Consider the following 26152-nt stretch of genomic DNA (forward strand, 5'->3'; position numbering starts at 1 on the left):
CGGTTAACGAAAACTAATATTGATCGATCGTAAGATCTGTTTAGCCCCGCATTGTGCCCTCGTTATAAATTATAATGTATGCTCGAAAATATTTCAACAGTCTCAATTAAACATTAACGCCGGAGGCGTTTCTCGGATACACGCATAGTGTACCAGTTGTTTCCGTGTGTTTGTTACTATAAAAGAGGAAAAGGCGTGCAGTCATTAACATTTTTATCTTTAAATCGAACGGGACACCGAGCCAGCCAAGCAATCAGTGTCCGATCATTCGTCTCCGTGGGCGCACGTAGGTAAGTCTTTACACCTGTATCCGTATCTTATGAACATAATTGTTCAGATAAAATAACTCTACCGGGATATTACATTCTCCGTAGAATCACTACGTCTGCAACATGTGCGATGCATAATGTATACGATTAAATAACTTTAAATAATTCGTGTGGCGCTTTCGTATACAAATGGGACGATTTCAGTAAATTTCGAAGGGATAGCTTGCACTTATGGTTTAATAAAAAATATTATATTATATTATATTATATAGCATATTATTATTAGTATTATTAGTATATTATATAGTATATTATTATTAGTATTATTAGTATATTATATAGTATATTATTATTAGTATTATTAGTATATTATATAGTATATATATATTATATAGTATAAAAATATTATTAAATATATAATTTATAGTAAACAAAAATACGCTCATCGGAAAAGCTCGTCGCGATATTTAAAGTACAACAAAAAACTTGTACGATTCATAGACGGTCGTGCGACAGCGTAGTCTAAGATTGCGGCAAGGTTTTCCAGCGGTTTCGCAGCGGATTTATTTAGCAACAGATTTCCGCCGTCGTAGTTCACGTTTTCCTTGTATTCCGTTTATAATTGCAGGCACGAGATACATTTCCAAGAAGAAGATAATAGCCGCCGATATAAAAATGTTCGACACAAAAGTCATCGCAATACTGATTGTTTTCGTATCTATCGAAGATCGATTAGTTTCAAGCGATCCCGAGAGCGATTACTGTTACTCCGATGATCCGCATGCATACTTGCTCGCCGGATCCAAAACGGCTTATGAAATATCGCATAATCTCATAAGGAACACTTCCGTGCCAAGTGAGCAATCGTCGTCGACACACTATTATACGAGCGACTTCACTCTACGGTGTTAATTTTCCATGTAAATTTACCATTTTTTAGACTGCGAACCGGCGCAGATTTGGATGCTGTTCAGACACGGCACCCGTTACTCCGGGAAAACCGAGATCAAAAACATGAAGAAACTGTTGCCGAAACTGCAGCAGAAGATCCTAAAAAATCACGAAAACCACGGAAGTGAGTGAAGCCCTCGCTGTGGATCAGCATAATAGGCCGTTGTTACGTCGCTCCGAAATTAGAATTGTAAAGGAGATCGCTTTTTGACCGGTTCTCAGTATTCCCAGCTGTAAATTGTTTTCCCGCTCGCTTGTAGGAGGCCATTTATGCCGCGACGATCTCGCGAATCTGAGAGCCTGGGAAATAGATCCTAATTTGAGCGAGGACACGCCGAAGTACTTGACGAAACAAGGCGAGACGGATTTGAAGTCGCTCGGCGCACGGTTCAAGCAGTATTTCCCACAACTTTTGCAACCCGTTTCAGAGTATACGCCAGCGGATAAGTACAAGGTAGCTCAATGATCCGCGCCCGATCCTTCGTATCTCGCGTATCCCGGCTTAGTCCGGTCGTCATTCTGTATTTCCACGCAGTTCAAATCGACGGACTCGCAGCGAACCGTGGCCAGCATGCAGCACTTCATCAACGGCGCATTCGGCAACGTGACTTTCAACAATACGGAAGTCGTGTCGGCGGAGGATAACACATTGCTGAGGGTCTGAAGAAGTGAACTTCTGAAGCCGTGTCCCGTTGGACGCATTCATTTTATAACGTTCGCGGTATCATTTGTTCGCAGCTCTACAAGATCTGCAAGCCTTGGGTGGAGCTGATGAAAAACAAATCGACCAACGCTGAGGTCGACGCGTTCCTGGATGGACCGGAGATCGGTCAGGTCACTCGCGAAGTCAGCCAGAGGCTCGGCTTCGACGAGGATCTTCCATTCAGTGAGTTCTCTCTGAACGAGCATTTTCATTCGATCAGTTATTGAATCGATCGATTCGCGATTCCGCAGAGTCCGTTCTTACTATGTACACCGCCTGCGTGTTCGAGAGAGCGTGGTTCGTTGGAAAGTTGTCGCCTTGGTGCGCAGCCTTCACGGAGGAGTCCCTAAAGGTGTTCGAGTACGAGGAGGACCTTTATTACTACACTCACAGCAGTTACGGGCAACCGATGAGCCCGAGGGTCGGCTGTCGACCGTTGCAGGACATGTTCCAGCATTTCTCGTCGGTTCTATAATTCGAATTATGCTCCCGTCGTTTCTCGAGGACCTGCTCGATCCATCCTGAGAACCGTGCAAATATTTCAGGAGACTGGAGAACCGAGAGGCGCACGATGACGAACTGCAAGGCGTGTTCTACTTCAGCCACAGCTCCATGCTGCAGTTGTTCCTGACGACGATGGGAGTTGCCGAGGACTCGACACCTTTGACAGCCACGAATTACGGGACCATGCGGGACAGAAAATGGCGGGCTTCCTATCTGGCCCCGTTCGCCGCGAATTTCGCGGCCGTTTTCTACAGGTCGATAACGCGATTTCTCGGCCCGTTCGAACGGATCGTGCTGATGGCGATTTCTCGATTACAGATGCGACTCCGCGAACAAGGTCCGGTTCTATCTGAACGAGAAACCCTTGGAGCTGGCGGGTTGCGAGCAAGGCGTCTGCGATTGGGAATACTTGAAGAGGAAGCTGAGGACGCCGGGTTTCGACTGCAACATTGACTTCTGCCAGATCGATCAGTGAGAAACGAATCGTTTCTCATGCTGTCGGCATTGTATTTTCTTCCGTTTAGCTCGTATATACAATAGAAGTTATTATTCTAGTTGTTAGAATCGACCAAAGTGTACCTCTATGCTTGGAAAATAAAAGCGCCGCGCGCGGCCGTAGAAATGCGAAACCGTTTCAACGGAGGTCGACCATTTTCACGGTCGAGTCCACTTGAAATCATTCTAACGCAAATTACGTACGAAGTTCCAGTTAGGTGACAACAAAAACGGGCGGTTTAAAGTGGTTACCGAGCACGTCAAGTGTGCTTTTGTCAGCGATTGTGATGAAGAAATTAAGGTGTCATAAAATGTCTGATTCATGTGTGCGCATGTTCGAAGGCAGCGACGCTCGACGGCCTTATATTACTGTCACATAAGCTGCCGTGATAAACGATGATCTTTATACGCCTAACATATTATACATAGTTTAACGACGTCACGTGAGATTGATGCGCCAGTTAATACGTAAATATTATCCAGTGCGCCTAATTCGTTGCCGCTGCCGTTCGGTTTCATCGATCGTTCGATCGAGACGCGAACCCTGTTGCGGGATTCTGTTGTAATAATTTCCTTTTTTTCGGTTCTATTTACAGTGGACTTGGACTTTTCAGTGTACCGTTCGAAAATATTCGTGGTCGTTAATTTATTCGAATCGGTAATATTGGGTTGGCAACTAAGTAATTGCCGATTTGTTCAATGAAATAAAAAATTTCTTTTCACTTGGAACGAAGTTTAATTTGTAATGTATTTTCCATTTTGTTCGATGACCTTTTGCCATCTCTCTGACAACTTGAAAATTCCACGCTCGTAGAAAGTCTGATCCTTTTCGGCCAAAAACTGAGTCAAGTGAGATTTTATAGCGTCATCGTCGTTAAAAGTTTTACCACGAAGGGAGTTGTCCAGGGATCGAAATAAGTGATAATCCGATGGCGCGAGATCAGGGCTGTATGGTGGGTGTAACATCGATTCCCAACCAATATCCATCAATTTTTGCCGAGTGGACAAAGACGTGTGCGGCCTAGCATTGTCCTGCTGGAAAATGACACCTTTACGATTGACCAATTCTGGTCGCTTTTCCTTGACCGCTGCATTCAATTTGTCCGGTTGCTAACATTCACGAATAATAAAAAATAACATAATAATAATAATAATAATAATAATTTTATGATATAACATTTACGGATATCATAAAAATGGGAGTGGGAGACACCTATAACTGAAATCGGTAATTACTTAGTTGCCAACCCAATAGTTTGTCGGCGATAGCGAAGATTGGTTTATCATGAATTTTTAGCGTTGGTCCTGGCTTGGTTGATCATTTTGTTGTCGGCGGTGTTGATATTGTTCCATTGCGAATTATATGATACACTGCAGTGGGCTATTCGATTGCAGGGAACAGTCACATTATGGTCTTAACAGTGCACCGATTGCATAGTATGTTCAGGTGCGACGCATCGAAGCCTGACGACCTTATGTCAGTGCCACCTGAACTTCCGCGACGAGTGATTGCTGCGATCGCAGAGATATATACTCTGAAATATTGTGGTAAATCCAAATGCAACACTTCGAATTTCATTGCAGCATGTACGTAATTAATAAATGAGAAACATTGACAGATCGTGGACGAAAGAGACGTCGATCCCAGATCAGATTTTCAGTTTCATTGGTGAAATTAAAGAAATTTGTGTAATGTGCAGTCGATTGAAATTGAAATAAAATGTTATTCAACTGAATTGAAATCTAGAGTTTAGTAGTTTCGAATGATTTTTGTGCTTTTTGCGCGAAGTGCGAATGTATTTCACGATTAACTGATATATATATATATATATATATATATATATATATATATTAATTAATATATATATATATAATAATTAATATATATATATATATATATAAATGTAAGATATATATATAATAATTAATATAATTAATATAATTAATATATATTAATAATTATTGTAGAACCTGTGTAGAGTGATTTATAAATATTGTCAAGTCCGTGTATAGAAATATGGACAATTTTAATATTTTCTACAAACAGTGTTTTCCGCTGTTCTAAATTCTCTCGAGTTCTCTAAATTGAATCGCTCTAGGTATGTTTATTAAAAAATAGTTCTGTATCCTGTAATAATTGAAAGGTATGCACGAACGCTTCAGAAGGTGTGGAAGAATTCCATAACAAGAGCAGCATAGCAATTCCCTTGCAATAGAGGAAGGATGATTGCAACTGCTTACGTCATAGAACAAAAATCACAGTGACGAGTTGCTGGATTTAACGGGACATTTTAGTGCCGTCTTAAATAATTGATTAGGTAACACTGAAGATGATCACCGTAATTTGAATTTGCCAATCGAGTACATGTTGCCGCATGTATTAGAAACATTAACGAACGTTGCTCTAATACACCGATCCCACTCGCATATTTTCAATTGTTTTAGATATCTTTCATTCGATTTTTCAATAATCTGGAGTACAAAATATTTTACAACCTCGATTAGGGGGTGAGAAAAATTTTCGATCGTGTGGATTCCAAGAAAATAGCAAACTTAAGAGTAAGTAAATAAACGTAAAAATATGCGAACTATGTTCATAAAATTTATTTACATAGTTTGCAGCTTCACGAACAAAAAATTGCTCACAGAAAATTTTTCGAACGAAGATCGAACCTACCCTAAGTTTTCTTCGACATTTTTACGTTCAATTACAATAACCTGTCATACAAAAATACGAACTATCAAGATTTCGATAGACTCTGCACTATCAACATTACTCATTGTACATAATTGTTTACGTTATTTTTACATTTACTAATAATTACGTTATTTTTAATTATTTATATCATTCTATTATTATCACGTTATTTCTTCATCGAATAGGACCGTGGCCGCCACTTAAATCCCACTCTTTATATTATAAATCCCAAGACAATTGTAACGTCTAACCAAACAACTTATTTGTCCATTAAATACGACTTTGACCGCCGCGAAAATTCCATTCACGATTGCACAGACTCTAGAATCACGAAAAAAATGCGCGCGAACGATGCACGAAGTTGCTTCCCATTTTCCACATCCCTGGGAAACTCCGAAGAAAATCTTCGATCCCGGCGATCCCTTCTCCGCGTCGAGAGGGAGAGGGTTGAAACGTCGCCGACCTTCGCTGAAATCTGTCCGAGATGATCTCGGTGCTCGCGAAAAACGTTTCGTTCTCTCTGCGTCTCATAATCGGGTCGCGTGTTTTTCGTCGTCGTTACAAAAGAATAGGTGTTCCTTAACGACCGATTCGAACGCAACACACCGGGGAGGGTCCTGTTTCCACCTGCCCCATTATCGATCGTGCACGAGGTAACGAACCTTCACAATTTTATGGAACTCACGAAACCACGCCGCGGTACCAGGAAAGGATCAAAGGCCGTGCAATCCGTAATACACTATTCAGGGGGGACTCTATCGTCGGGACTATATGACTTTTCTACACAGTATACGCTGCGAACCAGCGAAGCTCGTCGACCTTACGGCAGTGCCACACAAGCTGCCGCCTCGAAAGGTGGTCGCGATCGGCATACAGACGAGAGACAGTTGCTGTGTAGCTCCGCGGCGTTCATTTCACGGTTCACTCGGATCCTCGACGGTGGCAACGCGAGTGTGTCGCAGATCGCCGAAATCGTTCCTCTTCTCGATCCTCGTGAATCTCTCCACGTACACCTGTTCGCGGGACAGTGAACTCTCGATAGAAACCCGTTCGCGCGCCACTCGGATGCCATCCGCGGAAAAATACGATCGGAAACCTGCTACCGGTCCCGGCGACGATTAAACCAGGCATTTTCCGTTCGCTGGATCATGTAATAACATCGAAGGGGACCGCTCTGTCGTTCGCTATTCGACCGCCGATTCGTGATCCGTGTGCTCGCGAAAGATTTCTTTTTTTTCGAGGATCGTCCGTCCGGAGATCGTCGCGCGAGAAAAAAGTGAAAAGTTAAATTGCTTCGCGCACTCTCTCTCTCTTTTCCTCTTCCTCTCTCTTTCTCTTTCTGTCGCTCTCTCTTTCCAGGCTTCTGTTTCCAGGACACGGCGCAACAAGCCGAAACAGGGCGTGAAGATAAATACCGGGCTTCGTAATTGCGGTAATTCCTCAATGGAAATTAATTTCTAACCGGCCAACCAATCGGCGGCTTTCGCGGATACGTCCGATCTCGCGGATATTAATCGCCGATTAAACGAACGCGACTGTTCGCGCACGATTCTGCTTTCGTGGAAGGAACATAGTAATCGCGCACCCTCTTCAAATTTCCACGATAATGAACCGAGGGGGAAAGCACCGCGGCGAGGTAAATTGCAAAAGTGTCGGCGGCGATTCGATCGAGAGAAGAATGGATTTTATGATAACGAATAGCTTGAAAACGCTGCTTTTTGAGGAGGGCAGGAGGGGAGGGGAGATAATAGCTCGGACTTGTGACTTATTGTGACTCGGTCGTTCTCAAAATGGCCTCCGGGTTAATCACGCAGCACCGCGAACTGTGTCGCGTTAATATTTGATTTCGAATCAGTGCGATCTTAGGGTGGCGAGTTCAACGAAATACGATACGATTTTTCGTCTCGTCGATCCGACGAGCCTCGCGCGGTTCATCGCATCGGAATTTCGAAGGGACAATGTTAACGAGGGAGCCGTTTCGGAGGCTAACGGGAGGCAGCAACGATTTGAGGCAGGTCGGAACGGTTCGGCCGTGTCCCGGGTGAAAGGGGAGCATTGTCGCGAATAAAACCGGCTTCATTCAGCTTTTCCGATGAAATCCCGATTACCCGTACGGCAGGAATCTCATTTGAATAACTAAACTCGCCCGTGAATAAATAATTAAGCCGTTGAATCGAGCCGGCCGCGCAAGGATCGCGGACCGTGACGTCGCCGTCCTACTTGCGTTCTCAATTATCAAGTACAGATTACCGTCCCCGCCGTTCTTTACTGCGCGATAGTAGATTGTTCTGTTCTCCTTCGTGACACGGGAGATGATTCATTACGGACGGCGGGGGTAAACAGAAAACAGAGTCCCCATTAAGCTGATGGCGAAGATGAGGGAACGCCGCGGCGACGCGCCGCGCCCGTTCGAAATGCTCGATTTCTCGGATATCGAGTTCGACGGTATCGATTATTACGAACAAATATATATATATATATATATATATATAACTGTATGTGTGTGTATATACGAGCGGAGAGAAACGATCGCGGCGATCTTTTATAGCGCGGAGGAAACGCGGACCGTAAAATCGCCGAGGGTTTGCGGTAAAATCAGATCACTACTAAGTTTACACGGCAGTCGTCACTTGCGGACACGGGGCATTAACAATAAGTAGGCCAAGTAGACTTATTAGACTCGAAGAAGGTTTTGCTAATCGAGCCACTGCCCATTACGCTGTCCACGGCGATACTTGCTCGCGGATTGTTCTTTACCAGCCGCGCGAGATCCGCCTTCGCGTCGAATTGACCGCTCGCGAATTTCTGTCCGGTCGTCGGTTAGGGCAATTAGCGCGATTATTTATATACCGCCACGCTTTCGAGCGTTTCGCCGAAAAATTCGCCACGAAAGCCACCGGCATTCGGTTTCACCCGGCAACAGTCTTCACGGTAATTTCCGCGCGTTATTGCGAAACGCGAAGATCGTCCGCGTCGATCGCGAGATGCGAAAATCTACGCGGACGTTTCGTTCCGTCTTCCGATGATTTCCGAGCGAGTTCCACGCGACGCAACGGTGCTTTCGCATGTATTAAATGGCCCAACTGTTTCGCAGTTTGTCTATCAGTCGCTTTTGTCGCGAATGCATAAAATTCGCGACAGACATTCGATCCGTAGCGCAGTTTTGCGCAAAGTAAACGTTGCTTGCAAGTCACGGCAGTTAGGTGAACAATGGTTTCAGACAAGTATAATTGTTAATAGCGCTTTCTTTAATTAAATTCGTTGGACGTTTCTATCGTTTCGATCAGTGCCATTTCCCCGGCAACATTTTTTTAAAATTCGCGATCTGGTTTCACAGATTTTCAACGTTCCAAAAAATCGCTCGATTTCGAATGTCCGAGGATCGACAATTTATGGCGCGCAGGATCCAATCGTTTCCTTTGGGATCATTCGTTTGATGTTTGCGATGCTTTTTCTGCATCGGACGCCGTTATCCGAGAGTCTGTTCCGAAGTAGGTGATCGCACGGATCGCATCCGTTCGCTCTTTAAAGAAGTTCTAAGAGGAAGTCCCATAAAAATTCCTCGGGAACAAATACTCCCACGAACCAAGGCACTCTTTCGAGCAACATAGCTCGTTGCAAAGATAAGAGAACGTTTCTGCTCCGTTTCCAAAATATTGCATCGCAATATTTGAAGACGTTCTCCGGAGACAAAAATCGTATTCCGCGACAAAACGAGAGACAAATTCGTTCCAGCCGGTGCCGGCCGGGGCGACGCGTTCGGTGCTAATTTCTCAGGCTCGAACGTGCGGTTTTAGCAGAAGTCACGTAAACGATTAGCGGGGCCCACCAGCCGCGTACCCGATAAGAGGGAAGCAAACGTCGCCGTAGATTCGGCACGGTTGCAAAGTTAATAATCACGTCGCGAAGTGTCTAGGCTCTTCCTCGGAACCTGTTTCTCGCGCTCGCCGGAGGAATTATGCAAGCCGGCGTAGCCTGGCCTCTGTGTGTGTGTGTGTATGTGCGTAATCCGCGCGCACATCTGCACTTTCACGTTCGCTCGCATATTTCGCGTCTATCCTTAACCTTGGTGCACCATAAACTGTAGCGCGCTGTACAGGAACCGGCTCTCCGCCGGCTCTCTCTCTCTCTCTCTCTCTCGCGATTCTCTCGGCTCGCCAATTTGTTTACAGGACCCGTTTCGTCGGGTCCCGCGAGAGATTCTGCTTTCAGCGTGGCCGCGTCACGGGATTGTTATTAACAATTTGATTGGTAAATTGCTCCTCAGGGATGCGTGACATCGGCGCCGATGTTGACCGAAGGACGTGACATCATACGGCTGCCCACGTATCTCGGGGTTCTATCGATTATATAAGCCCGAAGGACGCAAGGATAATTTTGTTCTCTATATCCTTTCTGTCGCGTTTCCTTCTCTGTTTTTTTTTCATTTTTTCATACGCTGCTCCGAACAATCCTTTCGCGGTTACATAAGACGCGCGAGTTCGCGTTCGCGATTCGCGGCGCGGCACGGCGCGTCGTCGTCGCCCGGCGAAGGAGCATGTGACATCAGCGCAGGAAAATGTAGGTTTAACTTGTAGCCGGGTTTCAGCGAGAGACGAAGCTGCAGCGGCGCTTTATGCGATCGTAAAATTCTATGGGAGTTTGTTGTTCGGCGGCTACCAGTAAAACCGGATCGTTCTTTCGGAAAGAAAAATTCGACCTCGTTGCGCCGGCCTGCCGGTGGAAAGCTTCGCTCGATTTTTAATAAATTTCTCTCTCTCGCTCTCCTTCACTCTCTCTTTCTATTTCTCTCTCTTTCTTTCTCTCTCTCTCTCTCTCTCTGTTTCTCTCTATGTGCGTTTCTCTCTATACCTTCTCCATTTGCAGCGTTTCAGACACGCAACGATGACGATCAAAATGAACGTGTCCCTGTTCCTGCTGGTCGTCCTGGCGAATCTAGCGTACACCCGCGATTCCGACTACTGTTTCGCCGACGAGAACGATCCTTACTTGTACATGGCCACCAAAACAGCCTACCACTTCGTCCACGCCGGCAAAACTCGCTTCCAAGATGTACCGAGTGAGTAGATAAATTAGCTTCCACACGAGAACATGGCCGGACGCTGGCAACTGCATTTCGCGCTATCAAATCGTACGGTTGCGAAACGATCGCATTCGATACGTTTCCGAAGGAAATGCAGTTTCACGTTCTCTGAAAACGCGTGTCTCGTTGCGCTCGATATTTTCGCGCGCGATCGTTGCCGTTGCTGTCGCGTTTAAACAAAAATGCTCGGACAACGATGAGATGCGACCATAATCGTTGCAATGCTTTTATTTGTTGTCGCGATACCGTAATCGATGTAAAACACATCGGCGTGACCGGTCACTCCAGTTAAGTCGCGTTCTCGTGTCCAGACGTTGTAAAATTGCCGGTCAACAATGCGCTGTTGACAGATGCTCGTACATAGTCGCGCAATGCTAAATCTAAATTGGAGACGCGCCGATTATGGCGACAAGTTGGGCAGCGAGTCGAATGATTCATGAGTCGACGGCGATTGTGAATCGATGAAATAATAAAGGAACAAGCGAATGGACGGGTGAAATATAAATTGACGGGGACTATGATAAAGTAGTCGCAAGAATGCTTGAATAATGTTAAGGAAGTCGAGTGACAAATTGCAGTAAATTCTCTCTAATTGGTGCTCAGCTTGGAAGCGAATATAGATAATTTGGGAAAATTATTATAGTTGTCGACGATCGGTGATATTAACTGTATTATAATTGTTGACAATCGGTGATGTTAACTGTATAATTATAAATAGTTATATAGATAGAATATTATATTATATTATAAGAATATAGAAAATATAGAATATTATATTATGTTATAAAAATATAGAGAATATAGAATATTATATTATATTATAAAAATATAGAGAATATAGAATATTATATTATATTATAAAAATATAGAGAATATAGAATATTATATTATATTATAAAAATATAGAGAATATAGAATATTATATTATATTATAAAAATATAGAGAATATAGAATATTATATTATATTAGAAAAATATAGAGAATATAGAATATTATATTATATTATAAAAATATAGAAAATATAGGATATTATATTATATTATAAAACTATAGAAAATATAGGATATTATATTATATTATATCATAGCATATTATATAAATATATAGCTATAAAAAATAATCGTATCTCCTCTTCCCAAATTCTCCACTTTCGTTTCCAAGCTGAGCGTCAATTAGGGAGAATTTACTATACCACGAAAATTACGTCGTTTCGCGACTAATCAAAGCACACGCGAAAGATTGCCTTACTGTCCGAGTACTTCAATGTTCGACTAATCTTTTGCGATCGACGAAACTGATCTGCAATTGTGATCCGCAGATTGCGAGGCGGAGCAAGTCTGGGTGCTCGCGACGCACGGAACACGCTGCGCGTCGAAGTCGGAGATCACCGAGATGCTTTCGTTGACGGAAGTGCAGAGCCAAATAATCAACAACCACGAGTCCCGAGGCAGTAAGTAAATCTCCTCTATTCCTTGATTCGAAGAATCGCGAGCCTGGTCTCCGAGAAGCTCGGCGAACGATTCAGCGTTGACGACTGATAGGTTGCGGCTGATAATTTATTCGCGATCATGTTCGAACGATCATGTCGAATGACATCGTTTCGACGATTCTCAGTCGAGGGAACACGGAGGAAAAGTTCCACTTCGTTTGAACGGGTCGGCGCGGGTAAACCAGACCGCAGCTAATTCAGGTCATTGACACTTTTTCGTATCGATCTTTCGCCGCCGCGTCGTTTCACGTGTTGATCAATATATAAGCCCCGTTCACGGCACCGTGCCGTAGATTTATTGATTCCGTGAACTTACCTTTCGAAATTGGAACAAACCGTACTACGGTGTCACAGTTTACGCCGGGGGTAGTTTTGTGCCCGATGCATAACGTGTCCATAGTAACGCGACCACCGTGTTGATAGCGAGCACCAAAATTAACTGCAACAGCGAGCCGTTATGCTGCGCGAGAATGTTGAAAATGATTTGTGAAAGACAATTGTTTGATGATTTTATTTTGCGGTACGGTGTAATAATAAATACAGAATAAAGAATTATGCGAGGGTGCGGAATTGAACGTTTATTCAGATACAATGAATTCTTCCTAATTGATGTTCTGATTTAGACAAGAATTTTGAGGATGTTAGAAAATTGTAAGGTTTTATCTGCAGAAAATTGAATTGAGGTTTATGTTTTATTGCTATTTGTCTTAGAATTTAGTTTTGAGTATGAAATTGGATTGAAATTACTAGGTTTTATAGTTTGTTTTTTAATTTATAGTCTTAAATAATTAGAGGAATTAGAGAAATTCATTATATTCTTGTTGGCAAAAATTAGGAGTGATGTCAACTGAATTTAAGTGGATGGTTAAGATTAGTACTGTAGATTTAAGGGTTAGATTTCTTTAAGGAAAGAGGAGTTACGATTATCCGAGCCTCCTCTTCCGAAATTGTCCATTTTTGTGCACAATCTGAGCACAAACTATTCTTCGGTTGATTTTTAATAACTAATTTATTTTACTTTATCATTACTTAATAAATAACTTTTTTATTCTGTGTTCGATAGATTTTCAAGTGGCATGATCAAATGTTGTACATTATAGTTAAAAAAATTCAGAATATTTTTGTAAACAGAGAGAAACGGTAAAAAATCAATTGTTGCCCTGTGTGCTCCTATTTGAACCAACAACTTTCGTCCGAAACATTTCTTTATACAACATGTAGTAAGAGTGATTAGGGTGAAAGGGTTAAATGACTAATCTTACACATAAATCGACAGGAGTTTGTTCTTTGAAATTGAATTGAAATTGCATTGAAACTGAATTGAAATTGAATTTTGGAATTATTCTTTGAACATCCCACGAGTTTTCATTCTGATCACTCTTATCAGGCGCACGATTTTTATTAAACAAAACAAGTAAATAGGATTCCAAATCGATCGAACAAACTATCTTTACGGAAACGCTGCGATCGGTCTCTATCTCCCAATAAACGATCTATCTATAATCGACCGTGCAAATTGTTTTCAACAACCCGCGACAAAACAGGGGTTTCGTAGCAGCGTGATCTAGCTGCTACAGAAACGAATCGTCGCCAGCACAATTGATTGAATAAATAGTTTTTATCGAGAGAGAGAGAAAGAGCGCGATCCGTAGCAAAATTAGATCCAGCTGGCACCGGAACGTGCCGTGGGCAATTTAATTGACCGGTCGAACGAACAGTTTTCATCGGAACGTGCGACTAAATTGCAACGAACGCCGCATCGGAACGGTTGCACTCCGGGCCGATGCATCCATCGCATCCATAGAGACGACGTTTCGCAATCGACGGTTGCGTCCATCGTGATTTTGCTTTCGCAGACGGCCACCTGTGCGACCGGGACTTGGAGAACTTGAAAAGATGGAAACCGAACGACTACCTCGTGGTGGGGAGGGCGGAAGTTTTGACACCGCAAGGCGTCGAGGACATGAAATTGCTCGCTGGACGATTGCAAAGCAACTACCCTCATCTTTTGCAACCGGAAAGCGTCGTGCCGGAAAGTTACATGGTATTTGATCGCGGCTCCGGATCGGATAACGAGTGAACCACCCCCCGCGAACTCTCTCTGATCGACCGTCCGTTTCCTCTGTTTAAGTTCAAAACCGCGGAGGGCCGCGCCAGCATGGACCAGTTCATCAAGGGGCTGTTCGGCGACGGGGCTGCCATGTTGGGCGAGGAGATCCCTGTGAACGACACGCTGCTCTCCGTAAGTAATTGAGATCGTTAGGACGATAAATACCGTCTTCTGCTAATTCACGGCGGAAAGTTCCGCGGGAAAATGCATCGCTGGCTCATCTCCTCTCGCAGGCTTACAGAACTTGCAACGTGTGGGACAACGACTTCAACAACGTCTCCACCGAGGAGGTCAGCAAATTTGAAGAGGAACCGCAGTTCCAGAGCCTCATACAGAACGTCAGCAGGCGTCTGGGCTTCCTCTACCATATTCCGAAACGTGAGCCCCATAAATATACCCCGCTCGGAGTGGTCGTTGCGTCACGAGAATCGGCGGAGAACTTGACGACGAACTTTTCGGCGACGAGCTCTAATCGTTTCTCGTCGGATTCTCGCTCCGAAAACGATTCGTACGAAATTGCCGAAAACGATTAGAGAACTTACAGATGCTATTTTCAGATAACAATAACCAATTTTTCGTTTGCACAATGATCCACGGTCTAGAATGTCGATGTTATTCGAGTCATCGGAAAGTCCTGAATCAATCTTTGTAAAGCGCCAACATTCTTTTCGACCTTTACGAGGTCATTTTTATGACGTCTCGTCTCGCATATTCTCGAAGAAGCATTTCTACTAGTTGCAGCAAGAAATTTTCTTCCAGAGCAACGCGTAAAATCGGCAACTTGCGCGGCGAGTTCGCATCGAAACCGTGCGATTGATCGCTCGCAGTTGAAATCGCATTTCGTCGATCGGCATCAAAATTCTGCGTGGCGCAACCAGTTAACGAATTTCCGATAGCGTGTCCCGTTTCTGTCGGCCGCGACGGTTTTCTAACGTTCCGTACGAGCTTTACAGGAACGATCCTGACGATGTACGACATGTGCCGTTACGAAAAGTCTTGGACAGTGACGCAACTATCGCCGTGGTGCGCCGTTTTCAACAAAGAGGAGCTCCGCGTGCTGGAGTATCGCGAGGATCTCTACTACTATTACAAAGCCGGATATGGACGTGAAATCAATGCGCACTTAGGATGCACGCTTTTGCAAGACATGATGAATCACTTTTGGTAATTTCCTTAGCCATTTTATATATATATATATATATATATATATATATATATATATATATGTATATATGTATATACGCCCTTTGCGCGAACCTTGTTCCGATCTTTCTTTCGCTGGCGCAACTGGAAATCGCGACGACGAGCGCATATTTTTCGGGACGATGATTCGACCTCGAGCGGAACATCCTTGTCCGTGTTTCGCGCGGCGACGACTTCCGTCGCTTCGAGAAAATTTTCAATATTATCTGAGTTGCGTGAACGAATGCACAGGATGCGCCGTTGCCTCATCCCCGCGGCAACACGATCGCGCCGTTCATATCAACGATATTCACCGATCTTCCTTTCAGGAAAGTGGAGAAGGACACGGAATCGTTGGAGCCCAAGGGGGTGTTCTACTTCTCCGACATCATAAGTCTGCAGAATCTGCTCGCCACGCTGAACATAAACAAGGATCAATCGAAATTGACGGCTTACAATTATGATAGCATGGCGAAACGTCAATGGCGGACGTCCTTCATTTCGCCCTTCGCCGCGAACCTCGTCGCGGTGTTCTACAAGTGAGATACACTTTTAAAAAATCTACGAACGCTTTTATAGATTTCAGTAGGGACGCGTTAATTACCGGACTGCGGGTATTCGGGCGAAATCAGAGATGTTTGCGACAATTGCGAGAGGTGGGAGACGAGTTCTTCTTCTCTAGCTTCGATCATTTTAACAAGTTCAAATTAATATATCGACGTTCTTAGTTCGTTTGAAATTTTTCGCTGTTTTATATTATGCCTGCTCATTTTTTCCATGAATGCATGAAATCCGCAGTCTGTTAATTATTATATGTGTAATAAGAATGTTTAACGATGCTTCTAAATGATTAACGTCTAGTCGTAAAAAACATCGAAGGTACGAGCTCTGATGATTCTATTTCAACGAAATTATTATCTTCTTTTTGAACGTGTTCGAATTGCAGAAAAACTACCCCTCGCACGTTCGATAGAACTACAGTGAACTTTCCCTAATCGACGCTCAAATCGTAAACAAAAATGGACAATTTGGGAAGAGAAGATACGATTACAGTAAATTCTTCCTAATCGACGCTCAGCTTGTACAAAAAAGCGGACAATTCGACAAGAGAAGATACGATTGCTCGAACTTCGCTCGTTTTTATTGTCAACGACTATAAAAACGCGCCGAGAACCTCGAATAATCGTATAATTATAGCATCAGTTCAAATTCCGTAAAAGAATAGATTAAACATTATTCATCCGTGCAACGTATTCGCATAAACAATGTATGCAACTAACCAAGATTTTGTCGCGATTATGCCATTAAAACGACATTGCGCACGCATCAATTCATCGCACAGGACACGCAGCTGCGATTACAGTAAATTCTCCCTAATTGACGCTCAGATTACACACAAAAATGAACAATTCCGGAAGAGTAGTTACGATTATTCGAGCCCCGCGGCTCGTTTTTATATACTTACCAATTGTCAACGACTAATAAAAACGAGCCGCGAGCCTCGAATAATCGCACCTCCTCCTCCCAAATTGTCAATTTTCATGTCCAAGCTGAGCGTCAATCAGGGAGTACTTTGCCGCGCGTTTCAAAAGACGAAAGAAAAACTGTTCCTAAATCTCGAACGCCGCCCTTCGCCAGCTGTCGGACGAAGCCGCTGTTGTATATTTCTTCAGAAATGTTTAAGAAACGTTTAATTCGTATCGCGAACGTTTTTTGTGAGCCGGCCTAATTATAGGCCGTCGCCCCGACAAAAGGGATCCGGACCGCGTCGACCGGTCACAATAGCTGTCCGCGAGCGTTCTGCCGGTTCCAGGCAGTTGTTACGCCGTTCACCGTCGGTGGGGCGGACAGCATCAGTGACTTGTCTCGTGTTTCGAAACCGACGGCAAATAAAACGACGAATGACTCAGCGCCCGAAACGGTCCGGGGCGGGAATTGTTTAAAATCGCGCGCGTCTGGGCGCGAACAGGACAGACAACAGTTGGTCGCACAACACAACGTTCTATTTCTATTCGCAGATGCGACGGCGACAGTCGGCCAAACAAGGTCATGTTTTACTTGGCGGAGAAGCTAGTCATGCTGGACGGATGCGACGTGGGCCTGTGCGACTGGGAGTACTTCAAGCAGCGATTCAACCCGGTCATCAACAAGTGCAACCTGAACGTCTGCTGGAACGAGAGCGGCGCGGCCGTCTACGTGCCGAACGTTGTCCTGATCCTATTTTCGTGCTTCTATCTAGTCTTCTTCGTTAGAAAAATAGAGAATTAAGTAAACCTCGCGCGTACGTATACAGGAGCGCGTTCGATTATCGTGTTCCGCTCGCGTCTTCGCCGAGCGATTACGTTCAATCGAGCCGCGACGCGCGTTGACTGCCGGGGAAATCGCGAGCCAGAAATCGCCACCGTGACATTCCACTAATTCACGAAATCAACGAAAGAGCAGCTTCTGTCGTGCCGATTCAGATTCGATTAAAGAGAGAGAGAACGGCTTGCGCCGTAAACGAACGTACGAAACGGGAAAATTGTGTCATCCAATTGCCGCGGCAGTCAACGCGCGACGATGCATCATCGAAACCGAACACCATTCTTTCCGACGACGAACAAATTTCTGACGCCTCGCGATTGTTCCGCTGTGCTTTCGATACGCCAAAAATGTATATTTAATATATCCTTTATCGTCCTGTCCCCACGACGACACGAGCCGCGTCCGATAATTTATACACGCATCCCCCCCTCCCCCGATGTTGTCCAACTATCATTTCCCATTTGTTTATACCTCACGATTATATACAAATGTACTCGAGTAAGTTGTATAGTATTTATGCCATTCATCTTCTTCGAGAACGTCCGTCCGAGTCATGGGTAGTTGCACGATTATTATAATATAGGCAGCGCACCGTTGCTACCGCACCGTCGTCGCTTCTTCTTTCTTTCTTTTACTCCTTTCTCTGCGTTCGACCGTTTCGTTGTTTCGAAGAGCTACTACAAATACCATATTATTAATATTATTATTAATATTATTATTATTGTTATTATTATTATTATTACTATTATTATTACTATTATTATTATTATTATTATTATTATTATACTTGCAACTACGGGATAACGTATTTCCGTGTACGCTTGACAAATTCCAAGGTCCCCTCGCACACCCGGGGTCCTCCGTATTTCTCGTCCTCTGTTCATGTATGTATGTATTACGTGGCATTTAATTCTCAAATAAACTACTATGGAACACTATCGAACACGTTCGTTAATATTCGATCGTTCGCGGCCTCGATTTCCCTCGCAGCGCGCCTCGGACGCAAACGGAAACATTTTCTTCGACGCAACGCGGGGATGTTTCTCCGGGGGGTGAATGAATTTTTACCGGCGACACATCGACCCTTCGACCCTCCGGCCATCAGAGGAATTACTCGAACGGGAATTTACTCGAGATTAATAATTAATTATATTCAAGAATTTTATTTGAATTCAGTAATAAGACAAAATTGGTCCGACCGCGGAATTGTTCGACAATTGTGCGAGATTGAACGCCGCGTCCTTGACCTATTTTCGAGCGATTAAAACGAACGAATCCCGGGCCGCAGGGAGCGTTAATGAGTTCAATTAAATGTCACGGAAGCCGCGTGTCGATACGGAATCATTGCACTCATTAAAATTATCATAATTGTCGGCGTAATGCGCCGTCAAGGATCCGCCGCGCGAGAGATTGTGGGCTACGTCCAATGAGATTTGCATTGAATGTGCAAATTACAGGCAAATTGAAGGCGTTGCCAATTAGAATCAATTGGACGGGCCCGCCTGCACGCGGTTTCCAGGTGAAAACCTTTAACGAAAGAATCCTTCGACGCTATTTACAGTAATTCCGATTCGCCGTACGCCGGCCGCGCCGCTGACGTTTCTTAATTAACGCCGGCAGACTCTCGTAGTTGGTTTCGGACGAACGCGAGCGCGTCCGATAAACAAAGGCGTCGAGAGAGAAAACGGCGTCCGAGATGCCAGGGTGAAATACCGGGTGTCCCGAGAATGTCTCGCAATCCGGAAATTGGGGGATTCCTCAGGCGATTTGAAGCAATTTTTTCCTTAGCGAAAATGTTCTACGAGGCTTCGTTCACGAGTTATTAAGGAAAAACGGTGACCAATGAGAGGCGAGATCAGCCGGCGCGATCATTCGTGCGCTCGTCGACTGGACCGCCTCGCGCCAGCCGAGCTCGCCTCCCATTGGTCACCGTATTTCCTTAATAACTCGTGAACGAAGCCTCGGATTGCATTCTCGCTGAGGAAAAAGTTACTTCAAATCACCTCAGGAATCATCTATTTCCAGATTGCGAGACATTTTTGGGACAGCCTGTATAAACCGGAGATTCGCGGGGTCGTAAAAGCAGCTGGATAATTAAATAACTGTTAAATTAAACGGATAACGTGTTTCACGACGCTTACCACGATTCTGTAATTTCAGAAGATAGCACGGATGATAACTTTCCGAATACTGATTTGAACACGCACAGTAGTCATTGGTTTGCGATGAAATGTACGGCATTTAACGCGCGCGGTTCTGTTGTCCGAACTTGTAACGAGGCATTCGACTGAACGACGTTATGCGTTAGCGAATAATGCTGCGGGAACTGCACTGCGAAATGACCAAGTTAAATGTCACACATTCTTGGTGACGGTGGTAATGACGAATGTGCGATCAGTAAAATTAGTATCGGCAAGTTAGTAATCACCTTTCTGTAATTAACAATTTACTCGATGCACCGACGTTTTCGCTTTTAATGTTGTCTCGTTGCATTGCATTTATTTAGATTTTCAGACCATTTCTATTATAATATATGATTGTAGACATAATTATGAATAATTACATAATTACGGACTAATAAAGTAAACAATATGTTTGGTTCTATTAAAATGATGGGATTGTATTTATCTAGACCTTTAGTTCATTTTTATTATAATATATAATTATATCCACAATTATTTACATGTATAATATTATATAGTTATGATTATTATATAATTATATTATATAATTATGATTATTGCATAATTATATTATATAGTTATGATTATTACATAATTATATTATATAGTTATGATTATTACATAATTATATTATATAGTTATGATTATTACATAATTATATTATATAGTTATGATTATTATATAATTATATTATATAGTTATGGTTATTACATAATTATATTATATAGTTATGATTATTATATAATTATATTATATATATATATATATAACTATGACCTAATATTTATTCAATGAAACAATTTCATGTCGTTAACTTTAATTCCAAGAATGCTCCCTATTAATTGAAAAAGGATCATTAGAAGATCGTACGAAAAGCCTTTCAAGCATCTTCCTTTATGCATCCCTCGATCATGTGAGCTTAAGTGAAGTATACGTTTGAATGTGTGGCGTTCTGAATTTTTTTCTATCATCCTTGCTGAGCCAAGGGATTATCTCATGAAGGCTACTTGGATACTATCAGCGTTATTTCTGGCAGCGCAGGAAATGAGTCATTGAAAATACTTGACACCCACAAATCAATTACTTGAAGAAGTTTTCTAGCCGACGAAACCTTTGGACGGTGCAATTTACTCTTCAAGAGCTCATTGAGCGCAGATAAGAGGTCGTTGACAATGTTATATGTACAAATCTACGCCGTGATTTCAATGATTCGATTCCCACGATGCACTTGTCGCGTTCCCAGACGGCTCATGAACGATTCGTTAAAGCCTCGTCGACGAAAAAACGTTTATTAAACTCTATCAATCGTCGACGCGAATCCACGTTTCTATTCGACGAACAGAGAATAGTGTTCGAACGTTTCATGCCAATGCTCGAAGAACATTTTTTGATCGAGGCAATTTTACAACTGGGAATTCTTAGAATTGATCTTTTGGAAACTCACAAAATATGTGAGACGCAATATTAATAATAATATAATAATAATATAACATAATATAATATAATAATAATAATATAACATAATGTAATATAGTAATAATAATATAACATAATATAATATAATAATAATAATATAACATAATATAATATAGTAATAATAATATAACAATATAATATAATAATAATAATATAATATAATAATAATTATAATAAAACTTAAAAGACGCAATACTTTCAGCGATGGATATTTCGACCGATGAAATAAATCGGAACGAACGGTGATTTGTAAAATCGATCTCGCCGTTGTGTCAAAGCGTGACGGAGGCGTGCAACGCCGATTTCAAAGCACGTCTAGGATACGTAACAAGTCCCGCAAGTGTGCATTCGTTCACGATGCAGTTGTTCGAAGTCGCAAGGAAATCCTGTTTATACAGACGCGTTTTATTCTCATAAACATTCGTTGTATTCGATTCTATTTCGTACATCGTGTGGTACGCATCCGATCGACAGACCGAAAAGTCGATGTAACACGTCGAAGATTGACGCTATAAACATCGAACGCGTCTATGACATCGGCGCCGATTTCGTTTGTTAGAGAATTTTTACAAGCAGAAACCCCGCGTGCCCGGTTTCGTCACAATAGAGAGACGGCGGGCACGAATTTTACGAGCACAAACGTGTATTTATACGTATTGTAATAATCTAATATTAGGATCACATGGAACTTAATCACCTTGGGCTTTCAAACTACGCTTTTGAAATGCCAACTTATTCTCAGCATGTTTGACCTCATTGTAGCTTGGTAAGACTTGACTATGCAACTAAAATGAGTTAACAAACTCGGTGTTGCAGGCTCGTAATTGCTCGAAACATCTTGCTTCGTCTCTGCTTAAAATACGTCCACGACAAAATGCTGCTCGGATTTCGCGCGTTCTTTATCGCGTGGTATAGGTACAGCAGCTCTCTTACAATTAGTAACACGATCAACAGGTACGTAAACGAAAGCTGCCGGCATGCTTCAACTTCTCCAGACAATGCGGATACAGTTCAATTCTCCCTAATTGATGTTCAGCTTGGAAACTAAAATGGACAATTTGGAGCAAGGAGATACGATTATTCGACCTCGTGTTTTTTATAATTGTTGGCAATCGGCAATTATAAAAATGAGCAGCGAGGTTCGAACAATCGTATCTCCTTTCTCCAAATTGTCAATTTTTGATTACAAGCTGGAGGAAAATTGGGAAGAATTTCAAGCTAATTAAAGCTTGTTAAAATCGCAGCGAAGAATACAGTAATTTCTTCCTAATTCGCGCTCAGATTGCGCACAAAAATGGACAATTTGAGAAGAAAAGATACGATTATTCGAACCTTAAACTTCGTTTTTATAATTATTGGCAATCGGCAACTTTTGCTTACAAGTTAGAAGAAAATTGGGAAGAATTAGAAACTTTTATTAAAGCTCTCTTCTTCTTCTCTCTTACTGAAGCTTATTAAAGCTTATTAAAATCGCGACGCAGAATATTTCGACTGAAATTCCGAACTTTATTGCGATGAAAAATCATCTCTGTTCGCTTTCCCCAAAAAGCAAAAATTCAACAGAATAATTTTACACTATTCGAAACAGGTTAAATTAAACATTTATTTGATTTCTATTTATTTGATCAGAAGATAAATAATCCGCAAATTTTGTGTCCCAGTTGCCTGGCCTCGAATTCAAGTACACTCGATCGCTAAGGATCGTTTTTCAACTTTCACGTGTGCTTCGCGAAAGTTATCGTTCCTCTATTATCCAATATCATCGATCTCCGGATATCTCGTCTTATCATCTCTGACGTATCACTGTAATAACCGATACAGAGAGAGAGGGAGAGAGAGAGATATGGTTGGTGACACTGTAGGCAATGATTGAGCGATAGGGAACGCGAGAGATGTAAGATGTCAGCCAGTGACGCGATCGCGGGAACGTGTTCACTGATCTCTATAATCATCTGCTTAGTCCCCAGCGATGTTGCTGTGGATAAGGAGCGCGAGAGGTCAGAGGTCGCTCTAAAAAATCGATGCTTCTAAGCCAAGAGCGTTTCAACAAATTTCTTGATACCTCTTGAACCGAGAAATTCGGTGGCAATACGATCGAATCGTTTCTTAAGGGATAAGGGAAAGGGTTAGAGGGATATTATTATAGCATAGTTATCGAGAAGCCCGTTAACCTTTAACTGGCTAAGCCTACGGAATTATTCGGACGTGCAGGATCATCAGAGATTTTATTTATAACTTCATAATCGATAGAAAGTTCGAAATAAAATTTCTGCATCTATGACATTTGCAATTTTTTGAAATACGAAGTTACTATTTTATTTCTGTTGGGAACTATTAGGAATTATTTTTGCGGGAACTATTAGGAATTATTTTATTAGGAACTGTTAGGAATTATTTTATTGGGAATTATTAGGAACTATTTTATTAGGAATTATTAGGAATTATTTTATTAGGAAATACTAGGAATTATTTTATTAGGAAATATTAGGAACTATTTTATTTGGAATTATTAGGAACTATTTTATTGGGAACTATTAGGAATTATTTTATTAGGAACTATTAGAAACTATTAGGCATTATTTTATTGGGCACTATTAGGAATTATTTTATTAGAAACTATTAGGAACTATTTTATTAGGTATTATTAGGAACTATTTTATTGGGTACTATTAGGAATTATTTTATTAGGCACTATTAGGAACTATTAAGCATTATTTTATTGGGTACTATTAGGAATTATTTTAATAGGAACTATTAGGAACTATTTTATTAGGTATTATTAGGAATTATTTTATTGGGAACAATTACAATTTTATTAGGAACTATATATTAGGAATTATTTTATTGGAAACTATTAGGAACTATTTTATTAGAAACTATTAGGAACTATTTTATTAGAAACTATTAGAAAAATATACTCTAATCAATTTCGAATTCTAAGCGATTTCTTTCTCTTGATCCCATAAAATAATCTACGAAATTGAAAGTGCACAGATCATTCACGAAAAATATACTCCATTATGTTCGCAATCTGGTGTCCAACAGAATGTTAATAGTAAGTTAATATAGAATATTAATAGTCGCTAGCAGCTACTTGACGGCCCTAAAAATGGCAGAAACAAACGCTAATCCGTGCAATCCCCTATTTCATATTCACGTTGCGGACAGCCTCGTTTCCTTCCCGTGCAGTCGCAAGAGGGTATCAACTTATGGGGGTGCCGATTGTATCTAACAAGAGGGAGAGATTGCAACTTTAATCGGACGATAAATTTTGCTGGTAAGACCGTGGGGTGAAAAAGTTTCCGGGAAAGCGCAACCCTTCGGGACGCCCACGCGAGATCGTCTGGAAAGGGGCTTTCTGTAACCGCTACGCCATTATTCAGCTCGAATATTTCAATAGTACGTTTTCCCCATGAAATAACGATCCTGATTCGGACCGCTCAATTATCGTAAAGATCCGCGGTCTAGCCGTGCGATAAAATATAGTTAATGCAAAAGTTCCAACGAAATCGAAGATGATTGTTTACTTATAGGGGGTGTAACATTTCGATCTTATAGCAAATTGTTGTTTAAATGGTGCAACTATTTCGAAAGGTTGCATCATTTTATGCATCACTTAAAACGACTTATGATAAATTCACTCGACTATTAATTATCTTAACAATAAATTCGGTCAGCGAACGGTAAATTGTTGTCCACAATGAGGAAAATGTGACTTTTATTTCGATTCTCCAACTATTAATTAAATTGTTGCACAATTGTTTGTTGCAATTCGCACGGTTATTGAATCTGCGAAATTAAATTAGCTTACAAAGCATAATATTGAAAATATTAAGATAATTTAATTTTATATTGAAAATACAACGTTTCCTTCAAACTATATAAAACAGAAATGTCAATGATATAAAAAATATCATTTATATAGTTAGAGTCAGAAATTCTATTTTTTTTTCTATTTCTTTAATTGGCATACATAAACGATAGAGTTATCAACAATAATTTACCTCTCTTTTGGCTTCAATCGAGCTAAGGTATAAATAATTTTCAATTTCAATTTAAAATGCAATTTTAATGCCATTTTTTAATTAACGCCCTCTTTTATTAATATTTTATATACGATATTCCGTAAATACCGTAATCATAAGTGGAAATTAAATGTGAAGTTTTACTTTATACAATTAATGAATTCATTTAAGATAGTTCCATATCTAACTCATAATCTAATAATAATATAACGAATAAAAATATTTAAAAAAATATTCATCGATATTGAAGGCGTCAATAAATTGATAATTGATAAAATCCGAATAATTTCAACGTCGAACATTGAAAATAATAACGTTACAATACAGAAGCTAAATTAGAACAGTGTAGACACGAGACATAATTCGCTGTCGCCACATTCAGGTGCGCCAGGGATCTCTTAAATCGCGTCAACCACATCGCCAGAGCGTACAATTTCAGCGGAGTCCAAAGCGATCCCCGGTTCTGGTCGCAAAAGGTGTCTATCCAGGGTATTGTTGGCGGTGTAAGGACGGCCGCGCGAGCGTAGGCAGAGACAGCAGACCCCCCGTCTTCGGCATTTCCCGCTCGGATATCTGGCCGGATCGCGTGGTTTTTCCCGTGCAGCCCTTCGTTCGTCAGAGTTTTCCCCCCGTTCCATTTGCTGCGGCTACCCCCACTGGGAGAATTCTGCTCCCGCTG

General features: G+C 41.8%; 2 protein-coding genes across 5 annotated transcripts; both read left to right on the forward strand.

Moving 5' to 3' along the window:
- Positions 1-160: 160 nt before the first annotated feature.
- Positions 161-3651, forward strand: LOC117225998 (multiple inositol polyphosphate phosphatase 1). Its single transcript, XM_033479893.2, has 9 exons — positions 161-290; positions 898-1125; positions 1210-1344; positions 1481-1674; positions 1756-1878; positions 1959-2106; positions 2175-2385; positions 2469-2681; positions 2746-3651. Exons 2-9 carry the CDS (start codon positions 945-947, stop codon positions 2900-2902), a joined length of 1362 nt encoding a protein of 453 aa, XP_033335784.1. The 5' UTR covers positions 161-290; positions 898-944; the 3' UTR covers positions 2903-3651.
- Positions 3652-6424: 2773 nt separating this feature from the next.
- Positions 6425-18727, forward strand: LOC117226092 (multiple inositol polyphosphate phosphatase 1). 4 transcript variants are annotated; one of them, XM_033480084.2, is made up of 9 exons: positions 6425-7052; positions 10487-10679; positions 12023-12154; positions 14050-14237; positions 14325-14435; positions 14537-14681; positions 15257-15467; positions 15815-16024; positions 17504-18727. In XM_033480084.2, exons 2-9 carry the CDS (start codon positions 10505-10507, stop codon positions 17751-17753), a joined length of 1422 nt encoding a protein of 473 aa, XP_033335975.2. In that variant the 5' UTR covers positions 6425-7052; positions 10487-10504; the 3' UTR covers positions 17754-18727. The 4 variants fall into 4 exon arrangements, with proteins under 4 accessions (XP_033335975.2, XP_033335974.2, XP_033335973.2 ...); XM_033480083.2 differs by having other exon boundaries at positions 6425-6903; XM_033480082.2 differs by having other exon boundaries at positions 6425-6896.
- The last annotated feature ends 7425 nt before the right edge of the window (positions 18728-26152 follow it).

This window comes from Megalopta genalis, chromosome 11 (assembly GCF_051020955.1).
Source record: "Megalopta genalis isolate 19385.01 chromosome 11, iyMegGena1_principal, whole genome shotgun sequence".
In the NCBI taxonomy this organism is placed as follows: Eukaryota; Metazoa; Arthropoda; class Insecta; order Hymenoptera; family Halictidae; genus Megalopta; species Megalopta genalis.

Bases quoted from the DNA above. Each gene is read 5' to 3' on its own strand.
- LOC117226092 (XM_033480084.2), top strand. From the start codon at position 10,505: ATGACGATCAAAATGAACGTGTCCCTGTTCCTGCTGGTCGTCCTGGCG. The intron at 10,680-12,022 runs GTGAGTAGATAA...TGTGATCCGCAG, and splicing joins TCGCTTCCAAGATGTACCGA to ATTGCGAGGCGGAGCAAGTC. The intron at 14,682-15,256 runs GTGAGCCCCATA...CGAGCTTTACAG, and splicing joins CCTCTACCATATTCCGAAAC to GAACGATCCTGACGATGTAC.
- LOC117225998 (XM_033479893.2), top strand. From the start codon at position 945: ATGTTCGACACAAAAGTCATCGCAATACTGATTGTTTTCGTATCTATC. The intron at 1,675-1,755 runs GTAGCTCAATGA...ATTTCCACGCAG, and splicing joins CGCCAGCGGATAAGTACAAG to TTCAAATCGACGGACTCGCA. The intron at 2,682-2,745 runs GTCGATAACGCG...TCTCGATTACAG, and splicing joins TTCGCGGCCGTTTTCTACAG to ATGCGACTCCGCGAACAAGG.